Here is a 19,366-nt window from a genome sequence, read left to right on the forward strand (position 1 = left end):
TTTGCATATTAAATGGGGTTACTAAAATACGATATGTGAGGTTCCAATAATTTGGACAAGTAGTTAATAATACTAAACATCTTTGGGTACATAAGAAATAAATATGAGGTTACGAAATGTACACGTATTTTTCAAACTAGACTCTCAGAGGTATAAAATGTTTTTTTAAGTTATTATTTTAAATGTATGGAAGTGCCCATTATTAAATACGTTTATTTTAGCGTTGCAGAACTGTCTATAGTTTGACTATCGATAGTTGACTTCGAAAACTATCGATAGGCCAATACTATCGATACTATCGCTAGCTCTCTGTAAGCAATATTATTGGTAGCAGCGACACTATTGATAGTTTTGGCCTATCGATAGTTTAGGTTAAAAGTAATGGTTTTTGCAATACTATCGATAGTATTGCTCAAGAGAAGCTATCGATACTGTCGATAGTACTGACACCTGACAATACTATCGATAGACTATCAATACTATCGCTAACACCTTAACTATCGATAGTCTATCGATAGTGGAATATCGATCTGCAACACTAGTGTAATTTCAGTAGTTCGGGATGGCAAAATAAAATTATGTTGTGCCATGATGTTTCAATCTCTCTCTATATTTTTACAATGCCCCAATCATCTAATTGTTTTCCTTATGACAGCTCAATCACTTTTAAAATAAGAAATAGTGTTACATGCCAGTTATAAATGTTATAAAATAATATCAACTAAAGTTGTACAAATTATTGATCAATTAATTACAATAATAATTGTAATAATATGTAATAATAATAATGTGACATTATTAATGATATTATTAATTATGATATCCTATGACGTAGCACCGTATTGGAGGCTAGGGCTAGTCTCGTAACACTAGTTTATTTAATAACTTCGGTAAACGTTTATCTCAACGTCGGGTAACTTTTATTCTTGAACAATTCAACTGATTTAAAATAAAATAACCTTTCTTAAATTTTAATCAACTTTATTAGAAAACAAAAGAAATATTTGACGCGGTCGCAAAATACTTTACAAAATTACAATTTTTAACAGAGAGCTTAAAAGAAGTACATAACGATTTTTTCACGATGAATTTATTTGAATTGTTAGCATAATATACTGTTATGTTTATCGATGTCACAATTTTAATACTTAAAGCCGCAAAAGTATTGACTTTAAAATTCGTTAAAAACATACAAATTCAATGTTAATAACAATAATAAACTACAATAAACGTTGAAGGCATTTATGCGTTATTTTTCTCATAATTTCTTATTCATATCATAAACTATATTGAAGTAATGCTATAAAAATATTCTTTAAATACTTGGAAAATTTAAAAAAAAAATACTTTGTTTAACAAAAAAAAAGTAATACAAGTTAGTATGGCACATAATTATTAAAGACTTCTCTTAAAATAAAACGATGAAAGTAATCAACATGATTATAAAATAAAAAAAAGATTCAAAATCAACAACTTAAAACTAGAACAATTAACACTTGTGTTGCCATAAGCATAAAATAACAAAGTTAGAAATTAAGTAAATATATTAATTAAAAATAAAGTTACGATAAAACCAATTACAACTTTGTAACGTTACGTGTAGAAATATATAAAAGTTAAGAGTTTAAAAATGTTAAGGCACTATTAATGTTTTACTTTTTAAAGTCGTTTAGCGAGTGTTTAGATAAACATTGCTATCTCTTTCTGTTATAGATCATAGATTTGACATTCGAAAGAAGGAGACAGAAATGTTTACCTAGTGACACCCTTAATAACTTTTATAATATGTTATGAAGGAGTCTTCTGTCGGTTTTCTGTTATACAAATTCAGTCTTAAAAATTGAGAAAATGTAATGTTATAATTAATATTGCTTTGAAAGTTATAATAAGGACTTTATCGATGAATATGATATTTAAAACCAATTGGTAGTTAAATACTTTCATAGCATCTTTACATCATAGATGTTCGTTCATTTGCACATATGTGGCGCTAGCATTGCAAATATTTATCCAAAAGTTTTAATTAAAAATCCTAACGAATATTATCAATTGTATATCATTAAATATGGGTTGCCCTATAATGACTTTGCTCGGTGAGTCTGTCACTAACTCTCTGTTGAATAGTTTTAAGTTAGCGCTATTGGGTAGTAAGTCTAGTTTAGACAATTCTACTTTGAGACAGCTGGCCTCGTTTTCATATGGCAGGTTGAGCGGTAGCGGTTGTATGTGACCGCTCCACGAGAATGGTTCACCGGAGACTTTGTTGTAAATTGTTATAGAGCCGTATTTTTGTGTACTTTCCGTCGATAATGACTGTAAAAAGAAATGATTATTTGCATTGGAATATTTTATTTTAAGAATCGTGTTTGCAATGAAACTTGCTTTGTCACCGCTATGATTAATATTCATTGCTACAATTTGTTAATCTAAGATTTAAATATGAATAGTGTCTGATATTAAAATACTCAATTTGCTGCAGTTTGTGGCCAGGTATGGTACATAATTGTATGTTTATATTTTTAATAAACTATATGAGGAATATTTGTTTGGATTTTTTTTTTTCTGAATTCTTTAATAAACTAATGACCTGTATGATAGTGGATACCAATGCTCAGTAAAAACATTTGCTGGGAAATCTGATGTCAAGGAGGTGTCTGGAATCTTACATTATAATAATGTAGTTAAACACATCGCGCCAACCCCAAATGAGTGGGACGAGTCGAGAGAGCGGATATGGCCAAATTGTTAGAAGATGTGAATCTTAAGCCGAAGACTATCACTCAGTTTTCACTGGTTAATTTGCTTTTATAACTTATCGACGGTGCCGGAAAACATCGTGCAGAAACTTGTACGTATCGGATAAAAAATTTTCATTAGGGGAGAGAGCTCCGAATCTCGTCAAAGAAGCTCCGCAGCGGCGGTACTGACGGCGAGGCAGGCCGTGAAGCAGTCGGGGTCGCGGTAGCGCGCGCTGAGCACGTAGAGCGCGTCCCCCAGCTGCAGCAGGTGCCGCGCCGCGCCGCCCGCGCCCCGCGCGCCCCGCGCCGCCGGCACCGCCCACGGCACCGCCCACTCGCTGCCGCGCTGCCGGTGGATGGCCTGCGCGTGCTCCTGAGGTTACACACACACACACCACATTATTTTAAGTGCCCGACAACATTTGGCACGATGCTGATGTTCTTCTGACCGTTTTCACTATTCATCGGTTATTTCACTGGAGATAATTCAATTATAGGACCGGCAGCCGTTCGTGCATGCCGAAGGTAGGCGCGACTGTAACTTCCAAACTTTGGGACTGCTTCTGAGAATTTCTTGACAGAATAACTTAGTAGGTTGAATTAATAATCTAACTCAACTGTACCAATCCTATAAAGAATCTCGAAATGTAAGTACTAAAAGTATTAGGCAGTTTTTGTCTCCTAATACTAACCTTTTTGATGTGATATTCGAGTAATATCTTGGGTCCCGCCCAGGTACAGAGCACGCATTGCACACTCACGTCCATTGCGATTTGTTCCATATAATCCTGAATTGTAACGAAATATAGAGTTAACAAGAGATACCAAACAAGAAAAGCGAATGTCGGTTGACAAACAGAGGAGAAAAAGACATTACATTTTTCTTTGCCTATTTAGTAATAATTTTATGTCTACCTGAATAAAATATATTTTTATTTTATGATGACGGTGTCGATTTCAGCCTCGACGGCAAATTTCAAGGAAGACTAGCTAACTACGCAGGATATATTTTCGCAATCCGCAATCCGTTTTGCCTTCCTTTCATAATCCAATGGAAAGGCAAGTTTTTTGTCAGAAATACCCAAAAATCGATTCGACCTGGGAATCGAACTCAGAATCACCGGATCTGTGGCCTTATATCTAGCGATTAGAGCCACAAGGCAGTCAGAGATTATTTAGTAGTGGTCCATAATACTTTTAATATTAAGACTATATTAAGAAAATCGAGGAACCGATGTTGCCACCTTTGTATAAAAATTTGTTTAATATTAGACATACTCACCCCATCCTGACTTATAATTTCAAGTGCATCTTCCACCATCTCCGGAATAGAGACGGTCGTGCTTATGTCTTGAGACGTTCCCAAAGATGACGTCGATGTACTGAAATCTATTAATATTATGTAATTTATATCTTCTCTAAACAAACTCAAACATAAACCCTCTCCCTCCATACACAAACATGCGCACGCCTCGATCATACAACTTTCGTGCCGTCGCGGTAATTGTCATTTATATACTGATAAGAAACAAACTCGACCAAACTATATTAACAAAATAACCAAAAATTACAACAATATTAAGCTAGTTCAGATAATCAATAACAACTACCGTTAACTCAGCACTATCATTGAATTACCTAAAGATTGTTATGGGAATTGATAATTTCTATGGTACATTCCAATGACAGGAGGGGTAATCAAACCGTAGATTTACATAGGCCATGGAATTTGTTAATAGCTCTGCTACGCACTACAAACAGTGCTGTATAAAACACTGTTGGACTTAATGACTACTTGAACATATTCAAATCATAATGAATACAACGGAGTTCATACCATTATATAAAATATCGACCAAATGAGTCAAAATTGTTTAATTATTTTTACTTCTCCTGCCATTGGAAACGACTGTAGGTTTTCGTAGTACGATGTTTAGGTTGGAATCAACTTGTATGATATTGGAATGATGCGAAAAGCTACGGGAGTACGTAGGATGTGCAAGGTCATGGTTAATCTGCACAAAGCCTTGTGCAATCCGTCCTGACGATCAAGCAGACTCCAGCTTTCGCTTTAAAGGACTCTTCGAGAATATAGCCCGAATAATTGTGATAACTGTTATCAACAGGACGGATTATTTGTGTTTCCGTAAGAAACAACATTGCATTGATTTCACATACTGTGATATCACTTACCATCACAATGTGAATAATTCCTCCTCGTCTGCTCTGAGAAGTGTAGGAATTCGTACAACCTCGGATCGATGTCGTGTTGATTACGATGACTATCCACCTCGAACGCTGGAAATTATTATACGAATATATTTAAAGTGAGCCGAGATGGCCCAGTGGTTAGAACGCGTGCATCTTAACCGATGATTTCGAGTTCAAACCCAGGCAGGCACCACTGAAATTTCATGTGCTTAATTTGTGTTTATAATTCATCTCGTGCTCGGCGGTGAAGGAAAATATCGTGAGGAAACCTGCATGTGTCTAATTTCAACGAAATTCAGCCACATGTGTATTCCGCCAACCCGCATTGGAGCAGCGTGGTGGAATATGCTCCAAACCTTCTCCTCAAAGGGAGAGGAGGCCTTTATCCCAGCAGTGGGACATTTACGGGCTGCTTATGTATATTTAAATTACGCCTAATTACCAAGTCCTTGCATACTTATAAACTTTGTTCAGCGGGTGTCTAATGGAACATTTGTGTCTTTTTCTATCACCATTGATTTGACATTCGAAAGAAGAAGACAAAGCATCGTTTAACGAATCAACTTTAAACAATGCTTACAGTAAATATATTATAGTTAACTAAGTGGTACATCTCTTTACAAGACTGTCTGTGTAGGTTAGGTAGCGAAGTAGCAATACTTAGTCTGTTGTGTTACGGTTTGAAAGGTGAGTGAGCCAGTGTAACTACAGGCACAAGGGACGTAACATCTAAGTCTCCAAGGTTAGTGGCACACAGCATTGATTAATATTTCTTACAGTATATACGTATATAGGCGTAAATATCAAAGTAAGATATATGTATAATTATTATTATATTTGATTGAAGTCATTACTAACTCTTCTTAACTTCAATTTAAACATTTTAACTTCGATATGCAGTAAAAGCTGTTCTTGTACAAATAATAAAAAAAGAGGAGCAGGTGTTGGATTTATTGAACTATCCCATATATAGTAAATTAAAAGTCTGAAATGTTAAATTCGCTGAAGAAGATGCAGAGCAAAAATCAATTAAGCACAAATACAGTTTGAACTTGCCTCAATTTGAACCCAAGACAAAAAAACAAATCCACCAATTTTATAAGAAAATATATATGTATGTATGATATTATAAAATAAAATGTGTTAAAACTTACAAGAAACATAAGCTTCGTTCGACACAATCGTCGAGGGTTGCGCCACACTAAGCGTGTCAAACATGCAAGCAAACAAGCAAAGTGCAAATGTGAGTGCAAGGGAGAGGGTAAAGGCGGGACCACACATGTTACATTTAGACAAACGGTAATTCGTATTACAAAGAATGTGTCGTTTAAAGTAATATTGATTATTGTTCTGTGTTATATGCTATTCCAAACACAGGAGTAAAGCTAAAGAAAAAAGATGCGTCGTGGGACATCCTTTTGGAACTAAGTTGCTTTCGCTATATAGTTTTGCTTTGTTTATATATAATACAAAAACATTAGATTTAACTAGTTATATCCAGTTTAACTCCACTTTCAAAGGATATCATAGATTATTCCAGACCTCGACCGTTGATATCGCGTTAATTCGGTGTCGAAGTCGTTTATTTATATTTAGGTTATCGTGGTTGGAACAACCTATAAGTGTATACAAGTCGACACTATACCCTATTTAAGTTAGTTTTATCTATTTGACAGACGGGCTAGTGATGGGAAACAATGGAAATGCGTAATTCAAATAGAATTCCATACTTTTTTTTATCTTATTTTTCTAAAAAGAGTTATAACAGCTAAAGAGACCCCAACCACTAGCCAAAAAAAACTCCAACCAAAAGGAACCCCGTTCGTAACAATAACTTAACAATGATCTTTAATAATGATTTTTTTTATCGATATTTGTAGCAGTTACTGCATGTTATTCGTGTCCCTGGCGTCCGACGGATGTAACATTGTACAAGCGTCTATTATTTTCAGTGTTTCTATTTAAATTTTACTTTGAAGCAATAAAAAGTCTTAAAATTTTGCGGATAACGCTCGAACCTTTAGAGACTTTTGTATTATACGTATTTTTTAAAATATTTTTTCAATTTTTAAAATCATTAAATTGAGAAAATAATATGTCGTCATTGCAAAGTTATGTCGAACAGAAAAATTTACATCTGTCGAAAAGATCAAGCTTTCTTGTACAGGGTATAATTTTTCAAAAAGTAAAACTCGTTGCGCATAATCAGATTACATTACGAATATCTTGCGTACGCACTGTCCGATCGTTGCGCTTGATATATGTTAACAAATTAAAGTTAAATTAAATTAGTTTTAATAATTTGTATTTATTTATCAAACAATACATTAAAATCTATAAAGAATACTCACGCAGTTGCAATAATAGGTGTGCTGTAGACACATTTTGTGTTGGACGTAGTTGCTATTTGCAGTAACGGTGCGTTTGTTAGTAATTGACTTTTAAAATTGTATAGATGTTCCAGCATAATCGTATTTGCCGGACCTCTGGTAACATAAAATGGATGATTTTGACCTGAAATTTGATATGGGATAGTAATTATCTTAAATGTATCTTTTATGGTTTTGTAATGTAGTCGGTTTAGTAATATCACAATCATGGCAACCAATCTTAAAATAGGAACCTGTGTATATTGTAGTGCACAAATGTGTCCATTAACACAGGTGCAGTCTCTATCTTTCTAGCATTCCAATTTCAAATTAACATTCCGACAAGATTGATTGAAAACAAATTTATTGGTTTTTCTGTCAAAGAATTCTCAGTAGCAGCTCGGAATGGAAGTTGGAACTATGTACACTCTGCCTCAGATGGAATGTAAAGCCTTTCGTCTTGCAGATAGATACTTTTAGGTCATATCCAATTTGTGGTCCCATCGGATTATGAGAGTAAAGGAATAAAGAATGCACTTATGTTCCAAACTCATTATGATAAGTCCTTCATAGTGAATAGTCCCTTAGAAATGGCTCCTGTAACCATCTGTCAGTAGAACATATAAATATAAACTACAAAATATGAACATACTTCTCTCGGCTTCAGTGCTGACTTGCACATACAGAGGCTGCGTCAAATCTCTCCTATAAACATCACTGAATTTACTAAAAACATCACCGATCTTCGGTAATCTTTCATTATCTTGCATTTCTCTCAACCGTTGACATCTTATTTGTTCGGCTCTGATTTTTTTGTGATAATAAACCGAGTAAATATCCATGTCATTTTCTTTTAAATTATTTTCAATACCAGGCGCTTGGGTATTATACATATTACTGTATGCTGCGTCTATACTTGATAAATTTGGATATTGTGTTTGCAAATATTCATTATTTCTATTACCATCTGTGATATGGTCTGTATTGGCATCAATACTATTCAATATGTCTTGAATATTTACTTCAGTATTTTTGAAGTTATTTTTTTGTCGTGGTATAATATCTATATTACGTTTCTGCACTAATGCATTGATCTTTGTCAAACTACCGTCTATTTTACGTAAACAAACACTCTCGGTAGTTTGAAGATTTCTTGGTATTGTATCTGAAGGTATTAATGGATATATACCGCTTAGAGTTCGTTGACGCTTTGCTGGTATTGGATTTTGTAATAAATCCTGAAATTTCAAAGATTGAATATAGTTATTAAGCCTAAATGACCAAGTAGAAGAAATAAATCGAAATTATAACTATGAATGTTAACCAAAGATAGTGGGTTAAAATATGTGCATAACCAGGAATTTTCATATTATACTTCAGTTTATGTCATTATATGTCATTTTTGCCAATCAGAATGGGGGAACCCTTTATTTATCGAGTAGTAGGATATTTATTTTATTCAAATATCTAGTTTGAATAAGAAAAGTATATATATTATAAATATACTTACCATGCTTTGGGTTAGCATTAAATGTGTCTTCAAGGCTGTCTTCCCATTGGCTAATACACTGGGCCTGTGCTTTTTCACAACACACTTAGCAGTGACATTGAACTGAGGGAATCCACCACTGTTTGTTATTATTTTGATTTTCGTTTCTTTTGGATTTGTATGCGACTTGAATATATCCTGACCATTCATTAATGCATAATTGGGTTTTAAAGTTTTCATGTTAAAACTTCTTAATATTCTACCACATGAAGTTGCTGAATTTGGTGTGGGATTTTGATTAAGATTTTGTATTAAATTCCGTTTTGGATTATAAGTGATGAGAGGTCTGCGTTGTTCTGGACTGCATCTCACATACATTTGATTTGAACGTTTTGGTGTCATTGTTATGGGTGGAGAGAAGCAGGATCTGCTTGTTGATGCTACTTCTGTCATCTACAAATTAAAATAATAATTATTATTATTAAACATATTTTTTTAATATTCATGACAATCATGATTGCTTCAAAAACATGTACATGTATTAATATTATAACTATTTTGAAGAAATTATTTGTAAGATAAATTGTATTCATAAGGAAAAGTAAAAGCTGATACTATTGTTTGTTGGAAATAATAAAAAAAAATTCCTATCTTAAGAAACTTAAAAAATCATAATATTAAAATTTGTACTAAAGCCTAAAAAAGTATTGTAAAAAATATATTAATTTGCACGGAAAGAGAAGAGAGATTGATTTCATTGTATAAAATTAAGAGAGATCATTGTTTCTAATTAAAGAAATTAAACTTCTTATAAAGGTATATTTTTATTTTTTTATAATATCAATAAGAAAAAAAAATTAAATTGTATTTATTAATTTTTAGACTTAAGGCTGTAAATTTAATTATCTTTGCTTTTGTGTAATATGAGTTGAAAATGAAAAAATATAAAAAAAAGAACCTGCATTTTTCTTCTTTTACTTTCTCTTCTGGCTTTTGATAATTGCAATCGCTCAAGTTTAACTCTATGTATAATAGTATTAACTTCTCTTTCAGTTTTGAACTTCTTAGCTTGTATCAATTCTATTAAATAGACTTTCTGTAATGAAATAGGCTTACAGACTGTTTGAACCAGAAATAATTATCTGTAAGTTCTATTTTTGTAATTAAATTTATATTGAGAAGGTATTATAACAATATATTTTTATAAACACAACTTTATTTGTAATCAAATGAAGTTAAACTGATAATAATTTTGAAAGACTTATTAATGGATTGTTTGTTGTATATAATTAATTATATATTAGTAATAAAACATAAATGCATATTGTTTTGAATATATTCGAGTTCAAAGATAAGTACGTATTTTATTAAAAAGAGATATAAATAAGAAAAACACTATACAATTAAAACCATAAAATATTACTTGGTTCTACATTGAAAAAATATCGTTTATAATTTTATACCTTAAAATTTGATGGTAATCCAATAGATTTTGCCATCTGTTGTAAATATCGATAGGGTCGGTCTTCTAGAACGCTGAGAGAAAGTTTTTCTTCATGTTCCATGCTGTTCGAATATTCCCTAAACTTAAGCACGTGCACTCAAAAACAATGTAAAAAAATAAAGGATGACAATCAAAACTTATTTATTATTATTTGAAGTACCCTCGGGCCTCGTGTGATGGGAAAAAAATTAATGGATACACTTTTTAATCTTTTCATTTTTATTTGCAATATGTATTATATTATTTTGCGACACACAAATCCGTAAAAACATATATAATAAAGATAAAGTATGAAAGCAGATTTATTTGTTTGAGAATAATTCAAATCTGAAATCACATAGCGCTAAGCGCTGAGCGCAGAAGTAGTAAGCGTTTTGATTTTGCTTCAGATTTAACGGTTTTTTAAAATAACTTTTAATATATGTAATATTTTGTAATTCTAAAATATTAACAATTCTGAGTCAATAATGAAGTATTGATTGTTTTGTATGTCTGATCTGCTAATTAAAATTCTTAGAGAAAAATAAATACTTAATGTATACTCTTGTCAAGAGATGTCGCTAGTAACAAATAACATTTTGTACAATCATAACGATACATAAGCGTTAAATATTTTAGATATATGATTAATTTTGCAACAATTATATTCGTATATTAAAATAAAGAAAAGTTAAAAACATATATTAATAAAAATGATACGACAGCAACATTTTTTTTAAATATGAAAAGGTATTAGTAATTTAATTTACCAATAAATTTATTAAGCCGTATTGCGAATAATAATTTATTTCACAATCAATAATATTTATAATCCATATTTATTAATGAATGGTAGTACAGTAAAATTATCTTCATTTGCCTGTATCGTTCTTGTAAATGGATGAACAGGATTCTTACTGAAACAATATATTTATTATGTTAATCTTATTTAAGTGTAAATAATAAAAATGGAAACTTGTAACGTTACGTTACATTAAATGATTTATATATAGGTACTTGTATATTTACGTTATAAAGCTGGTTGCTCTCAGAACTAACAGTCCAACTTGTAAAAATATTTTTATTTTAGCGTAATTAACGAGCCATCCGATGGTAAGTGGTCATCACCGCCCATAGACATTTGCGTTGTAAGATATATTTACTATATGTTACAGCTCAAACAACTTGCTAAATGTGCGCGAAATTAAATGTGTTACCAACTTTGGGAATTTTGAAATGTCCTTTACTTTGCATATGTAGCTACACTAGCTCACTAATTCTATGTATTAATGCTTGGCGGTGGAAAATCTGTGTGGGTTCTACCCGTCCGTAAGCTCGTCTGGCTTGCACAAAGCCCTACCACCAAGAAAACTGCGTCTTCCAAAGATAATTTAAAATCGTTTGTAACTAACCTTACAGACGAGTGGTCGATCTTATTTCTCATCGCTTCCTTAAACATAATCGCTTTTTTTGTAAACGGACGTTGTTTTCTTTCAATTCCGTTCAATTCAAGTTCCTGAAATTACATTTTTATACTTACATCATCGTCCAGACATTGTTTAAATTTTATTTATATACAAGATTATCTTACTATTTTACATTTATACATATATGTACATACTTAAAGGCATATTTTTTTCCTTAAACAAGAAAAACAAAACTAAACTGTAAAATATTTGTACTTTGCTAAATTATAATAAAAAAAAAAATTAAATAATTCAATTAATACAATATTTCGAACCGCAAGTTAGAACATAAATGTAATAAAATTTGAATACTTACCAATATTTTTCCGTTATCTCGTATTTGATTGGTTAAAGCATTACGATATTCGATCTGTCGTCTCATTTCCTCATTGGCACTGTTCAAATTATTCCGTAACTCATTGAATGCCATCCTTTTCACACGTTCCATGTTCTCCCTTCTCTCTTGTCTTTTTTTTTCTAATTCCCGATTCCTTTCTTCGATGTGCCTTTTGTATTCTTGAGCTGCAGTCTTTAATTAAAACATTGTTATCTTCCTTTTAGATTGGAGGTAAACGTACATATTTTATTTATTAAGGGGTTATAATTAATATGATTTAGAAAAAGGTTGAGTTTCTTTTTAAAATCACACACAACACACGAATAGTCTATTCCAATAGCAGGAGGAGTTAAGATTAATAAACAACTACGACCTTAAATTGACATTTATATAACTATTTATTTGCATCTACATTAGTTGCACATAACATAGTATACATACAACACATGCCTTATATCTGATTAAACTAAATATGAAAATATGTTCTAACAATAATAGGAGAACACATTCCTAACTGTAGCAAAGAATTTTCTTAAAAGTAATTTAACAATTAGTATGACTTAAATGTTAATTTAAGTTAATTGATTTTTTTTCACTGGTAGAAAACACTATTCATGAGTGAAGTAGGTTATAAATTCTCTAGAAGATCAGATAACTGACTGTAACATTAATTTTGACGTTCTCTTATTAATAATTTATACCCGTGCATAGCCAGGGCGGATTAATAGTATTGAATATAATTAAAATTGTATATAAGATAAATGCTCTATACATTCATAAGGAACTCAAAGATAATCACACTTACGACTTTATTTGTCCATTTATTCATTTCGATTCGTCTGTTAATTTCGTCTGACTCTTTCTCTCCTTGCGCCTTCCACTCTGTTGTTATTCTTTCTGCATCCCTTTCTAATTGATCTGCCATCTTTTTCTCACGGTTGAAATTTTCCACAAATACTTGCTTCTCTATTTTTAGAGCTTGCTGGAAGTAATTAATAAAACCATCTCACCTGCTGCTTTTATCATTTAAATCTTATTAATTTCCGAATAATTTGGTAGATACTAAAATATATATAGTCTACAGAAGGTAATGAGATCGGGACTTGAACCGATTACCAATAAAATAAGTAGGGGTTTTCTGTCAAGTAATTCAGAGTTTGAAAGTTGGTAGTGTTTAAACCATGTAAGTGTAACGAACTGAATTTATGAACTTTTTCATAATATTTCCGTCCTATTAAATTAATAGAGCGCGTACTTGTGTGAGTGGACACACATAAACATAATAATTCCTGCACAAGTGGCTCGTATCGAAATCGGTTAGGATGAATGAATGTTACCTTATATTGGTACCTTATGGTGTTACAGATTTTTCTATTGTTTATTTGAAATACAGGGGTATCAGTATTTTGTTTGTGATTTATTTGAAATACAGGGGTATCAGTATTTTGTTTATCATTGACTTTTAAAGAACATGTATGCTTTTACAAAATAAGTACTTTCGCGCAATTGTTGCAAGTCGAACGTTATAAAACAATGAAGGAATTGGATATTTTCCTGCAAACGTTGAAATATTGCAAGAAATTACAATTTTGGAAAACAATTCTTACAATTTGGTCCAACTCTCTCTGCCTCTCCTTTCTCAATTCTTCCATTGCTGTTAAAATCGTGCTAACATCCATCTCCCTTTCTTGTCTCTTTTTATTTCTTAGTTCCATCTGTTTCAACTCATACCCCTCTATGAAGTTCTTTTTATTCAGCATCTGCTGATCCTTTTTTCTTTTGATTGCTGAAATAATATTATCACACGCCGTCAAATTAGTTTTCATGAATTTCATAAAATATATAATAAATGTAACCGTATATCGATGGAAGTAATTTATGCGAAAAAAACTACTTTTTATACATGTATATTATTTCAAAATTAAGGCTTCTTACAATAAATATTAAATATTTTTAATATAACTTGGTTACATTTACTGACAGTAACTTTTTTATAAGTTGGTTTAACATATCTATTCAAGCTGAAATATTAAAAAAAAATATTTCCGCTACATTAACGCGCGCACCATTCGATTATACGAGTAAAATTTTTTGTCCAGTCGATTACCTAGTATTACCGATTCCTTTCTTATTTTGAGTTATATAATTAAAAATCACATTGGTATTTTATTGGGTCTTTTTATACATAGATATAATTATATGTATATAACCTGTGTAACCACACAGATTTTTATATTCTGAAATAATTTCATTTACATAAGAATCATTAACATTAAGGTCTTAGTTATCTACAAATAAGAATTAATTAATGTTACTGTTGATATATACATTCCGTGTGACAAAAAATGCTAGCAACATATCCTCGTTGAATTGCGATTAAGATCCTCTGGGCAAAAAATAAACCAATATTTTTATTTATTACCATCATAATAATCTTGTTCCATTTTCTTCTTTATGTTTTCCAATCTTCTGTTCTCTACTTCTCTCTCAGTCTGCAAGACTTCTTGCCTCTGTCTATTAGCGCTGGTTATCTGTTGGTCGTATGCCATTCGACGTTCAAACATTTCTTGTCTCCGTTTTTCCGATTGAATTCTCTCGTTTTCTTCCTATAACGACGAAAAAACAATGTAATTAGAATCTTAACTATTTATAATAGAAAATTTTAAATAAAATGAAATTAAATCATTTGACATTATCAAAATAATGATTCTGATGCTATATTGGCCAAGAATAATGAACAATTTACTTGGTAGGCCTCGTGAATGCCCGCCTGGATGAATAGCAAGTCATTACTTGTTCTTTGGCCAAATAGAACCTTAAATTGCTGTAATTCGATTTAATAAATGAGGGCCAGCGTACACACGGCAGAAGGTACTTAACCTTTTACTTGCTATGAAAAGTGGCGAATTGAGAATTTAAGGAATGTTTATTATGTCCTATATGTTTGAGGTTAATTCGTCGTTTTTAAATAATTTAATTTGTAAAGTTGGACCAGCCAGAAATACTTATAACATAAACCTGGTATCTTTATATATTTTTTTAACTCGATCTATCAAATTTGTAAGCGATAACAGCTCAAGCGACATATTCATTTATTTATTGTAAAGTTACGCCATCAACTTATCACTAAGTACTTAAACTTAATATCTGTAATTAAAGGTGTGAACAACATTGACCTTCAAAAATATTTTTGATATAGTTTATATAAACCAAACTAACCTATATAAAATATAAAATCAAATTTTAATAACTTAATAATAATTCAAATTAAAACAACAAAGATAAAATACTGTACTGAGGAATATAAAAGCAAAAAAGAAAAAATAAACTTAAATATATTACTTATATTATAAAAGGTATGAGATCGAACAATGAGATCTTTGGAATGTTTAAAAAAAATAGTTTAATAAAATAACGCCGTTAGTTGACAAGTCATTAAACGAATTCATGAGTCTGTTAAGAGGTGCGTATTTACCTAAATTTGTTTTAGATGTTGGAGTGCAAAATAATTCTTTACATAATATAGGGTATATAGATGTGAATGTTGCAAGTTTAGTCCTGATTTAAGTACATTGTCTAATCACTTCAAACAAACTTTGTAAGCTTAATTGAAGACGAAAATGGGAATATTAGAGTCTCTACATATTTAATCACTGATCATTCTTATTAAGTGAATTTGACTAACCTTTCTTCTAAGATCATTCATCAGAACGTTGTGCCATAATTCATCAACTTCTGCTTCGTTCTTTTCTATATTTGTTTTTTCTTGTATTTGCATCTTCTGAATTTCACGTAGTTTGATCTCGTCGGATTTTGTGCAGCGCATGCCGTAAGCTCTGAATACAATTTCATTAAATTAATCAAAATGTAGTTAGAGTTAGATCGAAATAATTTTTTCTGACAGATTTAGCCCAATCCTCTATAAATATGGGTACAATTGTAGGCTGAACTAAATGACCGCCTATGTTACAACAAAAGAATAATATTTGAAAATATTTTTTTATGTAAAAATATACATTATGTCGAGATGGCACAGTGATTAGAACTCGTGCATCCTAACCGATGATTTCGGGTTCAAACCCAGGCAAGCACCACTGAATTTTCATGTGCTTAATTTGTGTTTATAATTCATCTCGTGATCTGCGGTGAAGGAAAACATCGTGAGGAAACCTGCATGTGTCTAATTTCAACAAAATTCTGTCACATGCGTATTCCACCAACCCATGAGCATGAGCAGCATAGTGGAATATGCTCCAAAACCTTCCCCTTAAAGGGAGAGGAGACCTTAGCCTAGCAGTGGGAAATTTACAGGCTGTTAATGTAAAAAAAATACATTAACAATAAGTCCTTAACAATATACAAATAAGAGTTAAAAATAGTTCATGTATAAATCGCAACATTTTAAAAGACCTTACGCGTTTTTCATCATAATAATGAAAAGAAAAGAAATAAGAAACTGGTAGTATATTTATGACCTACCCTCTAGCAACTTATAAACTACGAGTAGTTGAGAGTGAGCTGCTAAAGTATTGTTCTATTTAATCAATTAGTTTTATATAGTTTGTAAGTAACATGTTGTGATTATGTTGTCCTGAGCGATTTCGGCCACGGCGACCTCAGGGGAAACCAGCCAATTACGGAAGACACACAGTGCACAAGTGTGAGGGCAAACACATGTGCACTCTCTATTCCCTCATCCTCATAATCCTATGGGAATCCGATACGACCGGAAAGAGTTAAGGCGCAGGACCAACGGCTTTACGTCCTTTCCTAGGAACGGGAGTGTTAACTCTTCCAAATTCCATGCTGTTACTGAGAATTTTTCGATAGACAAACCCAAAAACTTATCATCGGACCGACCTGGACTTTTGAAGCTCTGACCTCGAGATCTGCTGCATTTATCTAGCCAATAGACTTACGAGGCAGTTAAAACGTTATCACATACAAACAAACGAAATATGATTTTTAAATTGTATTTGTAAAAGTGTGTTAAAGGATGGAATGAGTTCCATGAACGAATGCTTTAATAATATGTCGAAAAGCAATCTATGATTTTTTTTAGTTTGGGACTTTCATAAGGAGATGTAGCTGTAAGGGTATTTTCCCCTGTTGGCAAATATTTGCATCAAACATGCGTTGAGTGCGGTTTTTGTGAATTTCCCCACCCTCTATGCCCTTTAACATATCAGCTGCGGTTATTATTAATACCGCATGGGGATAAATGTCCCTCCTCGTGCGGGAATGAAATAACACACCTCCATACTAACATCCCGAATATTGTAAAACAACTTAATGGCTTATTCGTAATCGGCGTGACACTGCGACTATGGCCGCCCTATTGTCTGATGTAGAAGCACTGGTATATTTTCTGGAAATATATTATTATGTACTGAATCAAATGCTAGACCGAATCGGGATTCGAATGTTCGGTGTACTTATAATAATAGGTCGTCGAGCTTCAATATAATACAATCATTTCCATCCTTGTAAAACCGGTAGTAATAATTTCTCCAAAAATCGTTGCCAAGGTGAATATATAGACATTTTATGTCTCATGTTTCTTTGAAAAGTATCATTAGTTTGGACTTAAATTTAAATCCTGTTTTTTGCTTGTATATTAAAAAAAACTATTTACAATTTAATTTCAAGGTAAAGAGTAAAACGCTAAAACAGGAGACCAACGCAAATACGCATCAGAAATTATAATAATTATCAAAAGGGAAAGGCCAAAGGACTTAAAATGATCGTTAGCAAAGTTATCGGCTACTAAAAACTCGTATATACATACTCCTATCGATCTCAGTCTACTGGTATACATACATTTTTTCTCTCTCTAAAGCCTTTAGACAATTTCTTTCTTTTTCCCTCTCTAATTCTTCTTCATATTTCTGTATCTTGCTGTCTCTTTCAGTACAATATTTACATTCTTGCATAGCTCTTTTAGTATATAGTTCATGATCCAATTCGTGTTCTTCTTTATGTAGGATGTTCTTTAATTTTTCTCTCCTCTGTCAAAGGTTAATTTCTTCTTGATTTAGTAACTTCCTGACCTTCTCTTCTGCCCTATTTACTATAGCTCTGCAAATTATTATTATTTCAAATGAGTATTTATATGTATTTAAGTATTTTTTTTTTAAATATAAACTTACTTTTGAATATGTACTTTATCGTAGTCCACAATATCTATTGTTTTCTTCATTTCATTTACGTCAATAACCGTTTCGGAATCGCAATGTTGCCTTACCTGAAAATATATTTACAAAAATCAATACTTTGTTTAAATAATAATAATATTTGAAAAGGGACAAACGAATTCAATAAGAGAGTTTAAAATATGTGTAACACTATACCGAAACATAAAAAAAATATTTTAAAAATTTTTGGGTAAAACTGCAACTATTTTTTTTTGTTGATACATGAAAAATAAAACCAATATTTCTTTAAATAAGTGATTGATTGCTATAGTCCGGATTTTCAGCCACAGTTTTTATATTTATTACTGGCAGCTAAAAATTTCTTTATGACAATAAATCAATTCAATAGAATCGCTCTTTCCTTTCAAATTCAAATGGATTTCGAAAACATCTTTTTTTTTGTGACTTTTATTTGTGCCAAAAAGGCACAGATTATTTCGCCAATGCCACGTGCGATCCGAAAAAACCTTAAGTTGTTGTTTTTAGTATAATTGTTATGACATTTAAAGGTATGCGAATAATTAATTGATGGATTACATTTTTTAATACGGTATAGTATAAATTAAAGAATATATATTTACCTTCCAAAAAGGAATTGGATGTCCGAAATAAACTGCCTTCGGTTTTGAACACATTTTGTTTACTTTGACCATTTTATAATGAAAAATGACGATGTATTTGAACTTGTCTCTGCCGGTGACACTTGAAATATTATACTTCGGAGAAATCGATCCAACAGTCAACCGTTACTGGGGTACTTTGTTACACGCGATATTAAATCCATAAGTATGTGTCGAGCGACTTTTACCACGTTTCGTTTTTAGTGTATATATTTATGTTAAACAGGTAGGATGGGAAAACATCTGATGTTAACGTCAGTCGATGAACCATGGGAACCAAGATGCATCGTTATTATTAATTACATTCAAAATATTTAAATTACTCATTTTCTTTATATAATCTTGAAGATATTAAAGCATCACATTTGAATTATGTTTTTAGCTTTTTACTGGAATTAAATTAAACAACAAGCCCAATGGCAATACAATAGTAATATTTTATTCAATGAGAAGCGAATT

General features: G+C 31.7%; 2 protein-coding genes across 3 annotated transcripts; both read right to left on the bottom strand.

Annotated features, from left to right (window-relative positions):
- Positions 1–1,011: 1,011 nt before the first annotated feature.
- On the bottom strand, positions 1,012–10,654 carry LOC125072727. Of its 2 annotated transcripts, XM_047683406.1 has the most exons (11): positions 10,271–10,654; positions 9,766–9,903; positions 8,829–9,260; positions 7,971–8,556; positions 7,301–7,463; positions 6,104–6,150; positions 4,932–5,036; positions 4,021–4,127; positions 3,431–3,526; positions 2,929–3,111; positions 1,012–2,313 (listed from the first exon to the last, which is right to left on the bottom strand). In XM_047683406.1, exons 1-11 carry the CDS (start codon positions 10,370–10,372, stop codon positions 2,020–2,022), a joined length of 2,253 nt encoding a protein of 750 aa, XP_047539362.1. In that variant the 5' UTR covers positions 10,373–10,654; the 3' UTR covers positions 1,012–2,019. The 2 variants fall into 2 exon arrangements, with proteins under 2 accessions (XP_047539362.1, XP_047539363.1); XM_047683407.1 differs by lacking the exon at positions 9,766–9,903.
- A 462-nt stretch (positions 10,655–11,116) lies between these two features.
- LOC125072605 (trichohyalin-like) lies at positions 11,117–18,922 on the bottom strand. The gene is made up of 9 exons (XM_047683237.1): positions 18,869–18,922; positions 17,914–18,101; positions 15,779–15,929; positions 14,516–14,699; positions 13,701–13,879; positions 12,899–13,075; positions 12,073–12,285; positions 11,703–11,806; positions 11,117–11,207 (listed from the first exon to the last, which is right to left on the bottom strand). Exons 1-9 carry the CDS (start codon positions 18,920–18,922, stop codon positions 11,117–11,119), a joined length of 1,341 nt encoding a protein of 446 aa, XP_047539193.1.
- Positions 18,923–19,366: the final 444 nt, after the last annotated feature.

The sequence above is a fragment of the Vanessa atalanta genome, chromosome 22, assembly GCF_905147765.1.
Source record: "Vanessa atalanta chromosome 22, ilVanAtal1.2, whole genome shotgun sequence".
Classification (NCBI taxonomy): domain Eukaryota; kingdom Metazoa; phylum Arthropoda; class Insecta; order Lepidoptera; family Nymphalidae; genus Vanessa; species Vanessa atalanta.

Excerpts from the sequence above, each read along its gene's own strand:
- LOC125072727 (XM_047683406.1), bottom strand. The coding sequence starts at position 10,372 with ATGGAACATGAAGAAAAACTTTCTCTCAGCGTTCTAGAAGACCGACCC. Across the intron at positions 8,557-8,828 it reads TAATGCTAACCCAAAGCATG|GATTTATTACAAAATCCAAT; the intron begins GTAAGTATATTT and ends TTGAAATTTCAG. Across the intron at positions 5,037-6,103 it reads GAACGAAGCTTATGTTTCTT|CGTTCGAGGTGGATAGTCAT; the intron begins GTAAGTTTTAAC and ends AATAATTTCCAG.
- LOC125072605 (XM_047683237.1), bottom strand. The coding sequence starts at position 18,922 with ATGTGTTCAAAACCGAAGGCAGTTTATTTCGGACATCCAATTCCTTTT. Across the intron at positions 13,880-14,515 it reads GGAACAAGATTATTATGATG|CAATCAAAAGAAAAAAGGAT; the intron begins GTAATAAATAAA and ends ATATTATTTCAG. Across the intron at positions 11,208-11,702 it reads ATCGACCACTCGTCTGTAAG|TAAGAATCCTGTTCATCCAT; the intron begins GTTAGTTACAAA and ends ATATTGTTTCAG.